The following is a 16,162-nucleotide window of genomic DNA, read 5'->3' as shown; positions in this document are numbered from 1 at the left end:
TTAAGAGATTGATTTTTTTCTTTGAAGTTATAACCTTTTGTTATCTGAACTAGCTTCTTTTTTTTCTCCCTGAGATGCAGTCTTGCTCTGTCACCCAGGCTGGAGTGCAGTGGCGCGACCTCAGCTCACTGCAACTTCTGCCTCATGGGTTCAAGCAGTTCTCCTACCTCAGCCTCCTCAGTAGCTAGGATTACAGGTCCATGCCCGGCTAATTTTTTTGTATTTTTAGTAGAGACAGGGTTTCACCATGTTGGCCAGGCTGGTCTCGAACTCCTGACCTCATGATCCGCCCACCTCAGCCCCCTGGGCTGGGATTACAGGCGTGAGCCACTGCGCCCAGCCTGAACTGGCTTCTAATTGGTTGGTTAAGTAAGAATAGATTGAATGGGCCGGGCGCGGTGGCGCAAGCCTGTAATCCCAGCACTTTGGGAGGCTGAGACGGGCAGATCACGAGGTCAGGAGATCGAGACCATCCTGGCTAACACGGTGAAACCCCGGCTCTACTAAAAAATACAAAAAACTAGCCGGGCGAGGTGGCGGGCGCCTGTAGTCCCAGCTACTCCGGAGGCCGAGGCAGGAGAATGGCGTAAACCCGGGAGGCGGAGCTTGCAGTGAGCTGAGATCCGGCCACTGCACTCCAGCCCGGGCGACAGAGCGAGACTCTGTCTCAAAAAAAAAAAAAAAAAAAAAATAGATTGAATGAAAGACAGAGTTTCAGTTCTAATTCACATATTCTTTTCTACAAACAGAAACATTGTCAATTGTTGCTGTGGAACTAGAACTGAAGGATTTCATGAATGTTCTCCCAGAAGATGGTACTGCAGCATTTTTCTTGCCATATCTTCTCTATTGCAGTCGAAAGAAATCATTGACTTAAAGGTATCATTTGAAAAATACCATAATGGCATTTGAGACTGAATTTCTAAAAATTGAATGCCAAAGTACAAGTAGAGGAGTTTTTGACTTTATATATATCACACACACACACGCATTTATGATGCAGATGTTTTCAGACTGCTTACCTTACCCTGTAGTGGTAACTATTCATTTCTTAACTTATGACCTCGATCAATTTAATTGTCTAGAATATAAAAAGTCTTTAAGACATAAGAATTCCTCGGAGAAGCCATATATTTTTTAAGGTGGGGATTGACTTTTATTCCAAGAAACAACATCAGTTCACTGTTGTTGGAGACATGACAATCATTTTCATCCCAAGAACACTTTAAGGAAACATTTTGCAAGTATGCTTGAAAGAATGTCACTAACTGGTCCAGAATTTTATCTTCTTGATTTTTCCAGATTTCTCTATGTTTTTGAGAAAGATGTTAATGTTTTGCCATGGTAAAAAATTTCAAACCTCATTTTTTTTTGTTCCTTTTCTCGTTACTTTAAGAAAACTCATGCTCTGTTTCTCTGAATCAAATGAAGAAGTTTACAGAGCTAACTTTCTTCTTGTCTAGCTATTAACATTATTTGTCAAATGCATGTTTTTTCAGCCAAAGCCTTGTTTCCATTTTTTGTTGATGTGTACTCTTGCTGTTTTAGCTAGCGTGTATGTGAAAATAAATAAATATATCATTGTGTTCACAACCATGTGTCTTTATTTATAACTTCTTGTTTAAAAAATTTTTAGTTCAAGTTTAGTTCATTGATATTATCCTCTGAATGCAGTTAAGGCTGGGCAGAAATTCTGCTCACGTGACGTCTGCCACAGGTGTATTTTGAAGCTTTTCTTCTAATGGCAATGTTTATCCTTACCAGGATTTGATGTATAGAATTGTCTCTCAACTCTGCTTTTCAGAGTTGGACGTTCCAGATAATGTCCTTTAGACCATCTCTTCAAGGGTTCACAAAACTCAGATTTGCGTCATTCTATTTTATTTATTTTATTTTTATTTCTTTCTCCTTGCCCATTCCCTCTGAATATTAGGTGTCATGTCAATGGCATGTTAGAAGGATCAATGGGAAGGCAATGATTGAAAACGTTTCAATGAACCTTAATAGTGTTCCTTTGAGGAGCACCCAGGAGAATATCTGGTCATAGATCTTTTTTTAAATGCAGTTTTATACAACCCTAATAGTGGTGATATGATTAGACTATATGAATCCATTTTATTAACTAATGTACAAGTGTCAGTCATGTATCATTATATAGTCTGTTGATCTTTCCATTTGCAAAAAATTAATAGTTTTCCCCCACAAATGCACGAAGTTGTATGTTTTCAGTCTTCTTTTAATGTTTATAGTCATTCCAAAGTAACATTCTATTTTACACTTTCACATACACTGTTATGAATCATTCGTTTTTCTCTTTTTTCCACTTATCACCAATTTATTTCATTCAGCCAGACTTGGTGTCTATAGAAAAAGAAATTTTAAGACCATTATTAAAAATAGTAATATGGTTAAAAAATTAGTAGATGGTTCTTTAAATGTATTCTAATTTTTTAATGTTACTTTATTCCCGATTCATTTATATTTTTCTATTTTTTATATGTTTAAAAATCTCTCATTCTATTGCTGCTTTATTTAAAGAAAGATTACTTTCCTCCCTACAAGATCTTTATTAATTGTAGAGGGAAGATGAATAACTTTACAATGGAGACACCTGGCAGACACCACCTTAACCAAAGCTTGAAGTTAACGAGTAAGGGAACCGATCAATATCTTGTGCCTCCTGATATGGTGTACTAAGAAAAACACAACATCATGCCATGATAGTCTTGCCAAAAGTGCATAGCCTAAATCTAATCATGAGGAAACATTAGATAAACTCAAATTGAAGGACATTCTACAAAGTTGCTGCCCTATATTAAGGAACTATTCAGAGTAAGGGAGACTTAAAAGACATGCCAACAATGCAGTACATGATCTGGGATTTTCTTTTTCTATAAAGAACATGAGTAGGATTATTAGTGACGTTGGAAGAAGATCTCTAGTTTTTAAATCATTGTTACTTTTCTGATTTTGATCATTGTATTGTGGTCATGTACAAGAATATTCTTGTTTTTAGGAAAGATGGTTGTATGTGTCTATACATGTCTGTGTGTATACATACAGAAGGTGAGCATGAGAGGGAGACAGGAAAAAGAATGAGAAAGCCAATGTGGCTACACAAATCGTTAACATTTAGGGAATCTGGGTGAAAGGTATATGGGAATCTGAAATTATGTCAAAAATAGTTTTAAAAGTTTCTCTTCATTGAATTATTAATATGTTGTTATATATTCAATAAGCAAACTATTGTATTGGATTTGGGTACTTAGCTAGAAATACAGAATACATAGTCCCTGCCTGTAAGAAATTTAAAGCTAAGCAGACTTTTCTAAGGCTCATAATTAATGTAAACTTGCTCAAAGCTTTATTGGACTTATTTAAAGATGATTCAGACTGATAAACTTAGCTACTGATTTTATGGGCCAAAGATAGTTCAAACTATCTTTTTTTATTCAGTCTGCTTCTTTCAGTCTCATGCAATACTTTTTCTCTTTGCAAAAGTCAAATTTCTATTTAAGTCTTTATCCAGTGTTGATTTTTCCTTCATATTTGCTATTTGTTCTGTAATTTGTCCTATAGCTTTAAAAACCATCTCAACTTTCTTAACCAAGCAGTAATCTCCCTCTTCTTTCACGGTTGTTATACACAGGAGGAATCTTCTCTGTGGCTGTGTGTGTAGGGTTACCCTATAGTACCATACTCTGCATGCCAGGCATTTGCACACATGAATTCCCCAAATACCTCCATGTTACTTACTCACCATTATTTTTCTGAGCAAGAGTATCCTTTTGTGTGGTTTACATGCAACCACATGTAACCACATGGTTTACTAGTGTTATTTAAAGACTAAAGTTTTCTTTCTCATCATATTTGGCTCTCTTCACCTTGTTCAAGTTATTGGCATTAAATTTAGTGGCTTGTCAGAGTCTTTGATATTCTAGTGTTATCAGTGACTGCTCTAATAAAAAGGGCATTAATGTAAATAGTTTTTCATGATATAAGTTGTTAGTGTAAGACCCAGGAGTAGAAATTAAAACTTTTCATTTACACTAAAGGTTAACCCTTCAGAGCTTTTTAAATCTTGAAATATATTTACATTTATATTTTCTTTATTTGTATGTTCCCTTTTTTCCCCATTTTAGGGAGGAAAGACATAGATTGGTTTTCTTTACATAATTTCCTCCTTTTGGGTTTACCATTTCCAATTACAACAATCTTCAACTCGAAAGACCCAGGAAAGACCAAAACCTGCAGCCACAGTGCAGGAATCCTATAAAAAAAAAACTGTTCATTTTTCTCCATTTTAAGTTGTGTGTGTGTGTGTGTGTGAGTGTGTGTGTGTGTGAGTGTGTGTGTGTGTGTACCTACACATGGGGAGGGTTATTGCAGGGGTTGGGGAGCAGTGCATGTAAATTTTGTTTCTTCCCTGGATCTTTCACAAACAATAATCAGTAAGGTTCCTCCTTTCCCTTGGAAGCACAGAAAGACACTGCCTATTTGAAATTACATTATTTGGGATTGTCTTGGGCTTCTTTTACATGGAGGTGCCATCTAGAAAAAAAAATTGTTTTTTTATTAAGAAAGAAATTAGATTTTAAATGTGTCGTATGTAAATAGTGGTTTGTTTCTTGGTAAATAACATGACTCTTCCCTTATATCAGCTTTAGGTATAATTACACATTTGTATTAACTTGAAATGACTGGTGCTGTTACAAGCTCTGGCTGTCAGGAAATGAGCAGTATCCCTCACCATTTAGCAGGAAAAAAATCCTGTTTGGAGGTAGAGAAGGAAGAAATCAGTGGAGCAGATTCACAAATGCTTCATATTGATGCTTCATATTGGGGGAAGTATTTAGGAAAGTAGTTCCTTTAATTATATCTTTTATATATGGCTTCGAGAATTACTACCTGGATATTCACCTTCATTTTGTAGAACAGTGTAAGTGGTTTCCATTCCAGCATGAATGTGGTCAGTAACATGGCAGTGGAGTAACCAGATTCCAGGTGCTCTTGGAAACATTTCTAGGGTTTGGTATGTTCCAGGGAAAATGTCAAAGACATCAGAACTATAAACGCCCCTGTGCTTAATTAGAAAAATGACAAATAATGTATAATATTGTATATGAGAGTTCACTCATGTCATTTGTTAATGGTCAGCTCAAGGATATTGAAAAAATGGATAAATCTGTTTTTAAAAAATTGAGCTCGTTTCTGTGTTTAATACAAACGGTAAAATGTGGTTTTTGTCTTCCTACTAAGTCTTTGATATCCACATCAAGTGGGTGTGAAGATGTGATGAGAATGAATTCATCAATCAGGACTACCCACAAACCTCCTATACCTTGATTCTGGTTTGCCTGTTTGTCATAGCACTTAAGCTACACAAAAGGAACTCAGCTGTGGCCCCATTTCAGCCCTAGCCTCACTTTTGCCGAATCTATTCTAGCTTGTCTGTGAAGCTTTAAGTCAAGGTAAATAATAAAGGAAGCAGAAAAGGAGGCTGATGAAAAAGACAAAAACCAGAGGCACTTCAGGGAGTCTCAACTGGAAACAATAGTTGGGTGCTAATAGTCTGTTTCTACAAGGATAGAATTGAAAGCCCTCTAAGAATACAATATATCTATGTAAAATAAAATGCAGATAACAAAACAGGCTTTCTGCAGTATGCTTTTTGTTAACTTCTGCATTTTCTAAATTAGCCCAAAGCATAAGGAAAAAGCATTTCCAGGAGGGCCACTGGCTTCTGCTGAAATCAGTACTGAGAAAGAGCAGAAGTAAGACTGAGATGTACAGACCAAGTTGCTTGTCACCTAACTAATCTTGCTCACCTCAAACCATTTAAGATACAGAACTTAGAACAGGCAGGGCAAGGGTTATAATAAAGTCTTGTGGTCTCTACTCTTATCCATCATTATGTGAACATTCCGACCCTCTTTGTTAGCAATTCCACTCAGTTGCCTTAATCGGGAATCTGTGAGCAGAACTCCATGAAAATTCAGTTAAAAATCCAAATCCCAGGAAGAGCTCAAGGTGTAACAAAGGCTGGTGTGTCCGTTGAAATTGCTGTGCCTTATATAGTCATCCCTCAGTATCTATGGAGGATTGGTTTCAGGAATGCCCCCATACCGAAGTCCATGGATGCTCAAATCCCTTATATCAAATGGCATTTTCCATATAACTTACGCACATCCTTCCATATACTTTAAATCATCTCTAGATTATTATAGTACCTAATACAATGCCTACAAATCATTTCATTTCCATGGATTCCACATAGTACTCAGTGCAGCAAATTCAAGTTTTGCTTTTTGGAATTTTGCAGAATTTTTTCCTAGGTATTTTCAATCCATGATTGAATCCTGGATGGGGAATCCACGGATAGGAAGCACCAGCTATACTCTTTGCAGCTTTTAATTTTTCATAAGTCTCTCTGAGGAAATATTTTCTTCACTTGTATTAAAACATTTTCAAACAGAGCAAGAGTAATTGCCATGGATAGCTCTTACCTTGTATTGGAAACTATGGCCATGAAAATGTACAGTGTGTAAGTCTATTTCATTGCCCATTCCCATCAGATACCAGTTGACTTCATCTCCCACGTGCATTGTGAGGCCTTGTAGGTTTCCAAACACTCTTCCATTAATAGCTAGGGAAAGCATATGGTTTTATGTTACTTTTCAGGATATTTTAAACCAATGGCTATTTCAAAGAAAATATGATTATTAGGTTAATGTAAAGAATCTTTTTGATGTTATAGGACTTATTTTACTACAAATGAGGGAAATCGATACTTTAAAGTGAATAATATCATACACTGCTTTTCTAGGCACTTTGCACCAAAAGTCTTAATCTTAATTGTGGATTATTTCAAAGGAAATGAGATTTTGGAATTGGAAAATAAATTAGCAAAAGATTTTGAGCATAATCCCCTTTTTGTTGTGAACAGAATTCTACCTCACATACAAAGTGAAGCAGAAGTGGTTTATTTTAAGACAAAACAAATGAATAGTCTCCAAAATAATTTTATTTGGAAGAGAAAATGATAAAAAAGTAGAAAAATTCTTTTAGAATAATGTAACATACCATGCATTTTATTGCTTTCTATGAATTCCTCATCATCTTTATTTACTTTTTCGGGGTGATCAGAGTATGTTTTGATGTTATCATCTAAGTACCAAGATTCATTCTCATCAAAAACTAGAAACAGAAGGGCAAATTCCAGTTTCTTTCTGGGATTGAATACTTTCAAGTAATGTCTTCGACAAACAATCAGGGGGCCAATTAATCCACTGTAGAGATCCTGGAAACAAGGAAAATCTTCAGTAACCCTTGTGATGTAGGTCAGGATTTCAGAGAACTGAGACTTTACACCCACGGCCTCAGGAATTTTGGAGAGACTGATTGAAGTAGACTTTGCCCAATGTGGTACTGCCAATTCAGGAACTTTTCACTTGAAGTAGTTAAATTGGAACAATGGTGAGTAGTAAGTAGGTCATGTGGTGATGCTGACATAACAGAATGTCTGCAGAGGCAAAAATTAACTCAGCGAATGAGCAGTGATTTTAAAAGAATCCCAAATGAACAGTGTTGGTTTGTTCTGTAAACTCATGAACTCTTGAGTGTGAGCCAAGCACTATGGCAGTCTCTAAAAAATTCATAGATGAATGAAATGTGTAATAATAAATAGCACCACAAATACCAAATTTACTCATTTGTTTGAGCCAGAACTCTGAATTATCAAGGAGCTGCTTCCCTCTGGCTCACTCAGGCACTTCACCCACCTATCTATAACTCACTCCGTTTCTTTTCTCCCTCCTCACAGTAGAGGTCCTTGAAATTTGCCTCATGTATTACAACGGGCTCCCAACCTCCAGTCTCTTCCCTCTCCAAGCCTGCCTTCATTCCACCAGAATGAATGATCTGAAATGCAAATATACTGCCATTCTTTGTCAATTTTTCAGTGGCTACCTGTGACCCACAAGACAATATCGAAACTTCCCGAATATGATCTTGAAAGGCCTTTGAGCTGTATCATATTAGGAAATGTTAGATTTTTGTCTTGTGTGTCATAGGTAGCAGCATATTTGCTAAAGTAGATTGCAAAACAGCTTATTTTCCTAGGATTTTAACATATAATTGGACCACAGGAAAATGCTAACCTCATCTTCCTTCAATTGTGTGTCTGTTTTGGGAAGTGTCATAAAACAAATGATTTACACTTTACCTTAACTTGATCCACAGTTGAAGAGTAAGCCCATGGAATACAAGCAGAATCCTCTGTTCCAGCTCCAGATCTTTCTGGGATTTTCCATATGTAAGTGAGAGTTTCACCTAAATTCATCAAGTGTTAATGGATCTGGTTGTATTTGGTTTATATTACACACACACACACACACACACACACACACACACACACACACACACACACACAGAGCCTGGATAACTAGGACCCAGGAACTGGAAATGTCAGTGTAATTAGTTTTTAAAAATTGTAGTACTCAAGATTCTTTTCAGGAATTTAGTTTTAAGACAAACTAAGACAACATTTTGTCATTTTTTGAGTTAATTATAAATTAACTAGCTATAACCCACTTGCCATACCACAAAGCTAGGAGGTGCACTTCCAATATTACAATTTGAAAAAACTTTGCAACCAATCTCTTCTTAGCTTGAAGTATGAAGTATGTTTTCCTAATATACTTTTTTCTCTTCAGATACCAAGTGCTTTTTCCCCAGTGGCTGGCACCTTTCCCGTAATCTTCTCTGCATGTGTGTATCTGGACTATGTTGTGTAATTCCCTCAGCTTCAGCATGGTCTTCCTTTCCTTGTCCTCTCTCACCATCATCCTTAGTGAGCTCATGATTCCTGGCGAGGAGCCATTAGACCTCTTGATCTCATGAGTCACCGATTTGCCACAGTTTTGTTTACCCCCCCTCCAGTCCCTCTAATTCGATCACACCATGTGCTGTTTTGTCACTACTCCCACATACAGGACATAACCACACCCTGGGCCTTGGCACTTTGAAGACAACCAGTTGCTTCACCCTCCTACTTTGCCAAGGCTCTGGGCATGTGCTCTGGGCTGTTCTCCAGACTGATCTGCGTTTCCAGTCACTTCAGGGCTTCCTGTGCAACTGCTCACAGACCTCGGCTTTTGGCCATGCGCACTCACCAATCCCAGCCACACTCATTTTCCATCCCATTTATTTAGACCACACCATTACATCTTCATGCTCTCACACTAACCTGCCAGAGTCTGACAGACATTCACTAGAGAATCAAGCAAGATGACAGAGATGATCTCAAGTGATGTGGTAGACATCTTACTTTTTCTTCAAGCCTCAGTCTGAGCTGTTCCTACGTCCTCACCCTTTTTCTAAGCAGAAAATTTCACTAGAATATAAAGTATTGATTCACCACCTGCACATATTACTGTCTTGCCATCTCTGCTTTTACTTATTCTCATAAGCTGCAAAATAACATTCCCTTCTCTTTTCCACACCCCTTTACAACCTGCTCTTCTACCAGTGGTCAATGCCCAAAACTTTGGGATCATGCTTGACTCCTCTCTTCCCTGACACTCCCTAGTGCCCATTTTCCAGCAGGTCCTTTTAGCACCACCTTTAAAATAGAACCAGAATATGATAACATCTCACCACTTCAGCTGCTTCCACCATGTTCCAAATCTCGATGATGATGATGATGATGATGATGATGATGATGATTATTTTACCCAGATTATTGCAATGGTCCTTAACCGACCCCAGATTCTGTCCTTACCCCCTTATGGTCACTTAACCACACATCAGCCAGAACAGCCCCTTAAAAAGTGTCCGTCAGAACATCAGTCTTAAATCTCGAGTCTGAGGTCCTCCCTACTCCATCTGGTCCAAGCTCTTCCTGGATCTCATCTCTAGCATTCTTTCCCTTGTGTGCTCTTCTCTATCCTCTGGTTGCCTTGCTGCTGCTCAAACACACCAGGCATGCTCCTATCTTCAGGGCCTAGAATCTCTTTGTGTACAATTACCTGAATTTCATTACTTCTCAATCTTTAAGTGTTTTCAACAATGCCACCTCCTCAAGGAAGCCCTCCTGACCACTCTACCTAAAAGAGCACCCTTGCTACTCCCTGGTAAGTTATTGAGAAATAGTCTTTTCCTGGAAGCCAGTTTTATAACTAATAGAAGAAAAATACGGTTCTTGTTAAAGAAAATGCTCACCTTTGATGATCCCCTAATACATGCCAGATACTGGACTAGATATCTGGCATATCTAGATAGGGGGAATTTAGAGTTCCAAGTAGCAGCCTCTGGCCGTTAGAACCACATGTGCTGGAGGCAGGCGTGGGAACATCCAGCCACATGCGGTGTGGTAGATGTCGTTTGAGCTGTGTTCTAGCTGAGCGAGGAGACAGCATCTCTCTGATTCACCCTTGAGGATTCATAGATGTCCACTACCTTCAGGTTTTTCTCTTAAGCTCTCCTGTGGACTTTTTTTTTTAGTATGAACATGTGCATGTACTTGCATACACACAGACACCTCCTTGTATCCCCTCTTCACAACTACCTCCCTTTTCACTTTCTTGGTCCAGACTCTCTATGATGAGAGTAATCTACGGAAAGGCTGTATACCCCTGTTAAAATGACACCCCCCCCCCCCCGCAACCCCACACCACAAGTACCTGGTAATGTTGGAATAACTGTAGAACTCTCTGTTTGTACCCCATGGGCATGTATTGAGTAGGGCCTTGTGGCCATGTTTTTAAAGATAATTTTGACTTTGTCTCCAACATCTGCATGAAGTTGTGGACCTGGCAAAAGTGAAAAGGAAAAGTGGCTTGTATATCTGTCCAAGCAGAAGGTCTAACTTAGTAATAAAAGCAAAGATCAGCAAAGATAACTTGTTTCTCTCCCCATGGGTTTGTGCTGTAATACTCTTGGATTTATACTGCATCCCAGGGAATTTGGAATCAACACACTGGAAATAAAGATGGAGACCATTTGTTTATCTCTTAAGAGTTCCAGGGGAGGTTTGGCCTGAAAGTCCTTTGCAGAGTACTGGTCATTTAATCATGGTGGGTTGGATATCTGGCCAGGAGTCATTTTGCAGCCCTTGTTGTGGGGATACCCCTCCCATTTCTACCCTTTATCAAATCTTAGCTTGTCTCATGTCTGGTAGGATTTTTGTGCTCCAGGAACAATGCCATTTTGCCTTGGTGTCTTAATGTAGGGGTTGAGGATAACCAAGCCTCAGGGGAATGCTGACCGTATGGGAACACAGTGGGGTGAGGATAGGAGTGGGGATCCCTGCAATTGATAGTTTCAAAGAAATGTTTCAAGACCAGTGTTGCTCGAGATCTAGACATTCTGTCTTAAAGTGAATCCTAAAAAATTGAAGGCAGCTTTTCCTCTGCTTTGTGCAGTGTGTGGTACCATTTTTTCTTTTCTTTATTTCCTGTTGTAATTAATTTCCTTTTGTATATTTCTTCTTGTAATTAATCATTTATATTTTAATTTTAAAAGTAAATAGCTATAATTTGCGAGAAATGAGTAGGATGATGGGGAGAATTTGGTTAAGAATTTCATTAGGGCCAGGTGTAGTGCCTCATGCCTGTAATCCCAGCACTTTGGGAGGCTGAGGTGGGTGGATCACTTGAGGCCAGGAGTGGCAGGTTGCAGTGAGCTGAGATCACGCCACTGCACTCTGTCTGTATTTTGACAGAGCAAGACTCTGTCAAAATACAGAATTTCATTAGAAAATAGTTTCTGGGAACTTCACTAAAACTACAGGCATCAATTCGATAAAAACAAAATATATATAATTTTATCAGTATACGGGATAATACATTGTTTCTAAGAGAAATAAGTAATATTTTACTATGCCATGTTATGTAATAAACTTAGGTCTTCTTTTATTAGATAACTAATTTTTAAATTTTTATTTGAACAACTTTGATATATGAACCAAGAAAACGAAACCCATAGATATGAATTGACTGTTACTGCAGGTAGCATCACATCATTAACCCACACCTGATAAACTGGAGCTATTAACATACCTAGAATTCCCAGATGTTCTTCTTCAGCTTTTCTCTCCACTGGAACACGGAACGTGTTATCAGTATACTGCCGATACACAACTTTCTTGTACTTTGAGCCTATGTAAAACTCTTCCTTATCTAAAAATGCATTTGAAACACTTTAAAAAAAAAAAAAAACAACTAAGGTTAATATTTGTCTTAATGAAAATGTAACAAGTTTTAAACTTTAAATTTTGAATAAAAATATAGTTTTTATTAGAGTAATTATAGTAGTTTTTAATCATCACTCTTCTATCCAAGTAAGAAAGAATAATAAGACTTTAGGTGTGGTAGAAGGCACACCTAGCCATTTGAGTGTAGTCGTCTGAGTCCTGGCCTCTACCCTGCCACTAGTGAAAATTTCCTCCAGCTAGTCACTGCCTATTGGAACTTCAGTTTTTTCATCCCTAAAATGAGATATTTGAACAGATCATCTCTAAGATTACTTTATAACTCTAAAATTTTATGAGTCCAGTATTTCTGATTTATAGGAACTGAAATGGACATATTTTCCCAGACATTCCCTTTTCCTGAAGTTTTCATTTCTAATGGCACCTGTAGCCTTTTAACCATTTTACCCCAATTACAAAATAAATGTTTATTCCTTTACACTGCAAATCATACTCACTACTGCTGTCAAGCTAACCAGGTAACCACTGGTAGCCACAAGTCACCAGTTGTGCTATGCACCCTGGATCTGAACACCTGCCCACCCCAATCCCTCAGATCATCTCCATGCAGTCAGTGCATGATGTAAGGGGGATGATGGAGAGGAAGGTGCTTGGAAAAGTATGAAGAAGGGGCTAACTAGAAGTGATGAGTGATGCTGCTCTAAATTAATGTTTCTGAAGCTCTAATAATCATCCTCTACTTACATCTATTCATACAGAATTTATTTTGTACTTTTCCATAATGCACATGTTACTGGTAATGTTGTGCCATATTTTCCTGTAAGTTCTTGGAGGGTAGAGACTATATCTGCTATATCACCTTTAAGCATTTAAAATATTCCATACATTACAGTTTTAAGAATGTGAAATGACTGTTAGACTAACAATGAAAACTCTGAAGGAAAAATAAGCAACAAACTGTTGCTAAGGGGAATAATATTTCTGCTCTGAATTTGGGAATTAACTTTTGTTAAGTTTGAAAAGAAATGATACGTGAGGGCACATGAATGTGAGAAGACACTGCAGCAGAAAAGAAAGCAAGACTCCAAAGGATCAAAGGAGGTAAATGGAAATTTTCCCTTGAGGAAATTGAGAGAAACAGAAATGAATGAGGACAAGTTCCTAGGAAGTGTTTTTTTGTTGTTTTTGTTGTTATTGTATAATGCAACTTTTTTTTTTTTCTCTAAAATTTGGTGTAATTCTTACTTCTCTGAAAAGGAAACCTAAAATTACAGCTGAAATTGGGAATCAGAGTCTGGAGAATTACTTCTGCTCTTGTAAATGATGCAGCTCCTTCTCCCACTGCCTTTGTGGGGAATAATCCCATTCCACCTCCACTGCTGCAATATAGTATGTCCTCTCTCCCAGGTAGAAGGTGGAATCCTCAGACTGCCGCCTGCATTGGTTCACAGTATATTTTTGCTTCATGCCGCCTGTGTAATGATCAGTTGTAAGGCATTCAACATTAAAAGTCCCTGGAGTGGTAAATAAGAAAACATGTCACTTCTTTGCTAGTGCCCCCTGGGGCTCTCCACCTTCCTCAGAATTAATGCTGAAGTCCTTATTGTGGTCTCAGTTAGGTGATCTAGCTTTCCACACCTCTGATTACATCCCCTCCTGCTCACCCTGCTCCATACACCAACGCCTTTTGCTGTTCTTAGAACAGGTCAAGTGTGTGCCTGCCTTGGGACCTTTGCACTTGCTGTTTCCTCTGCTGTCTCCCCAAAATATCCTCATGGTTCATGTCCTCATTTTATTCTGGTCTCTCCTTAAGTAGCACCTCCTGAGAGAATCTTGACCCTTTCCCCTCTCAGTCACCACCCCCTTCCCCTGCGTTATTTTTCTTTATGTACTTATAATCACTTGACATACATGCATTAATATACTTGCTTGTCTGTCTCCCTGCTTTAGAACTGCAGCAACATAAGACATCTTTTTTTTTTTTTTTTTTTTTTTTTTTTGAGACGGAGTCTCGCTCTGTCGCCCGGGCTGGAGTGCAGTGGCCGGATCTCAGCTCACTGCAAGCTCCGCCTCCCTAGGTTCACGCCATTCTCCTGCCTCAGCCTCCCGAGTAGCTGGGACTACAGGCGCCCGCCATCTCGCCCGGCTAGTTTTTTTTTTTTTTTTTTTTTTTTTTTTTTTTTTTTTTTTTTTTTTTGTATTTTTTTAGTAGAGACGGGGTTTCACCGTGTTAGCCAGGATGGTCTCGATCTCCTGACCTCGTGATCCGCCCATCTCGGCCTCCCAAAGTGCTGGGATTACAGGCTTGAGCCACCGCGCCCGGCCAAGACATCTTATCTCTTTTGTTCATCGCTGTATTTACATTTGCTGAAGGAAGGAAAGGGTGACACTGGATTGGTCTTAAGTTTCAGTGGCATATCGTAAACCAAATAAAGCCTGAAACAAGCTAGCATATTTTCACATTTTGATTAAAATTCTTTCTCTTCTGTTTTAGTTTGTTTTACTCATTCAGAACCAGGTCTATAGATGTCTCTGAATCTGCATGGCTGCAAGGCTAAAATAGAATATTCACTTGCAACCAACAAGCCTCTACTTACAGCCTGCATCTAGGCTACAGAGACATGAAAAGTTTAGGTGCAGAATATTTATGGGAGTCATTCCCCTTCTAGTCTGATTTTCCAGCTGTCTTTAAAAGGACCGTAATCTAAAAAGGGATCATCTTGAGGAGCCTATGGAAACGGAGAAAAACCACACCCTGTTCTTTTCGTACTCCGCATTCTCCTCAGTAACTACGAAACAGACCCATCTGGTACATACTTCAGCTGATAGTAGCCTGGACTTGCTCTTTCAGAGATAGGAAGGGTAGTTGGGAGGCTTGGGGAAGGAATAAGTTTATCACCCAACACATTCTGCTACAGAATTTTAAACCAAAACTACACAAATTCATCCACTAGAGACTTGGCTTTAAATAAATATACCTTCCGTGTCAGGCCACATGAGGAGTGTAAGACTTGTTTGAGGGAAGAGGTTTACTGTGTCTCTCCGTTCTCCTCTCCACAGATATGTGTTTCCTGAAAAGTATATTCCATGTACATCGGCCTCATTTCCAACGCTGAATAAGTACCACACGACCGAATCTCCTTTGCACATATTGAGACCAGGCTGATTCCCATACATGAATCCATTCATGGCTATGAAAGTTGGGAAGTAACATTTTGGAAGTGGTTTAGATTCTACTACATGACAACCTCACAGACTTTCCAGGACCAACTTTGTTTTTTTAATTTTTAATTTTTGAAAGACCTATTCAGGCCTGCCCACGCTTTATGTGTCAGGAGTGTCCTTGCAACTCCTTGCCATTCCTGGCACTTCCAGAGCAGACGCTGGCTGCAAGGACCAGAGCTGAATGCATAGTTCTTGAAGTTCTATGCTAGTGTCCCTAGCAACCTGGGAATCCCACTGCTCTTCCTGGCTAAAACAATGATTCTGTCATTTCCAGTTCTTTAAGTGATTATATTTGTGAGCACCCAAATCTGCGAATTATAACAGCTTTTTCTGTGCACCATATACTGGTGCACAATGTTCTAGATGAAAAAGTCTGTAATTCATCTTGAATAACAGGGAAGGTCATATGTGGGAGGTTTTTTTCTTTATCTTGCATATTTAATTATTTTTGATGAATAATATTCTCAGTGCTTCCAAATATACAAAAATGCAGAATCAAAAGAAATATTTTAAAGATTGTGAGTAGCATGACTAGTACCTAGCTTGAAAATATCAGTTTGTAACACAACTTTACATGTTTTTCTTCTACTAGCTACAGTAATTTTTACTGATGTCCATTAGTGGTGTAGGCCTTTTGAATAATGAACTCACTGTCTCTGAGCTCTAACCACTTTATAGAATTACACTAGGTATTAAAAAAATCTAATATTAGACTTAAATAAAAAT

General features: G+C 38.4%; 2 protein-coding genes across 8 annotated transcripts in view; one reads left to right on the top strand and one right to left on the bottom strand.

The window, feature by feature from the left end:
• HPS3 (HPS3 biogenesis of lysosomal organelles complex 2 subunit 1) overlaps positions 1-1,593 on the top strand; it is a 45,041-nt gene extending 43,448 nt beyond the window's left edge. For 2 of the 4 annotated variants that reach the window (XM_010375065.2, XM_030929014.1), the window contains exon 17: positions 750-1,593. In XM_010375065.2, coding sequence (XP_010373367.1) covers positions 750-877 — 128 coding nt within the window. In that variant the 3' untranslated portion in view covers positions 878-1,593. The remainder of the gene's footprint in view (positions 1-749) is intronic. The other 2 variants (XR_004056859.1, XM_030929008.1) reach the window with 2 other exon arrangements.
• Positions 1,134-16,162, bottom strand: part of LOC104671562 (ceruloplasmin) — a 57,927-nt gene continuing 42,898 nt past the window's right edge. The window contains exons 11-19 of one of the 4 annotated variants that reach the window (XM_030928981.1): positions 15,190-15,402; positions 13,518-13,725; positions 12,060-12,199; positions 10,683-10,811; positions 8,225-8,331; positions 7,084-7,300; positions 6,507-6,646; positions 4,909-5,083; positions 1,134-2,361 (exon numbers count right to left, since the gene is read on the bottom strand). In XM_030928981.1, coding sequence (XP_030784841.1) covers positions 2,345-2,361; positions 4,909-5,083; positions 6,507-6,646; positions 7,084-7,300; positions 8,225-8,331; positions 10,683-10,811; positions 12,060-12,199; positions 13,518-13,725; positions 15,190-15,402 — 1,346 coding nt within the window. In that variant the 3' untranslated portion in view covers positions 1,134-2,344. Of the gene's footprint in view, positions 2,362-4,657; positions 5,084-6,506; positions 6,647-7,083; positions 7,301-8,224; positions 8,332-10,682; positions 10,812-12,059; positions 12,200-13,517; positions 13,726-15,189; positions 15,403-16,162 lie in introns of those variants that run through there. The other 3 variants (XM_030928985.1, XM_030928991.1, XM_030928977.1) reach the window with 3 other exon arrangements.

Source organism: Rhinopithecus roxellana, chromosome 1, assembly GCF_007565055.1.
Source record: "Rhinopithecus roxellana isolate Shanxi Qingling chromosome 1, ASM756505v1, whole genome shotgun sequence".
NCBI lineage: Eukaryota > Metazoa > Chordata > Mammalia > Primates > Cercopithecidae > Rhinopithecus > Rhinopithecus roxellana.
This window is presented reverse-complemented; position numbering and strand designations above follow the sequence as displayed.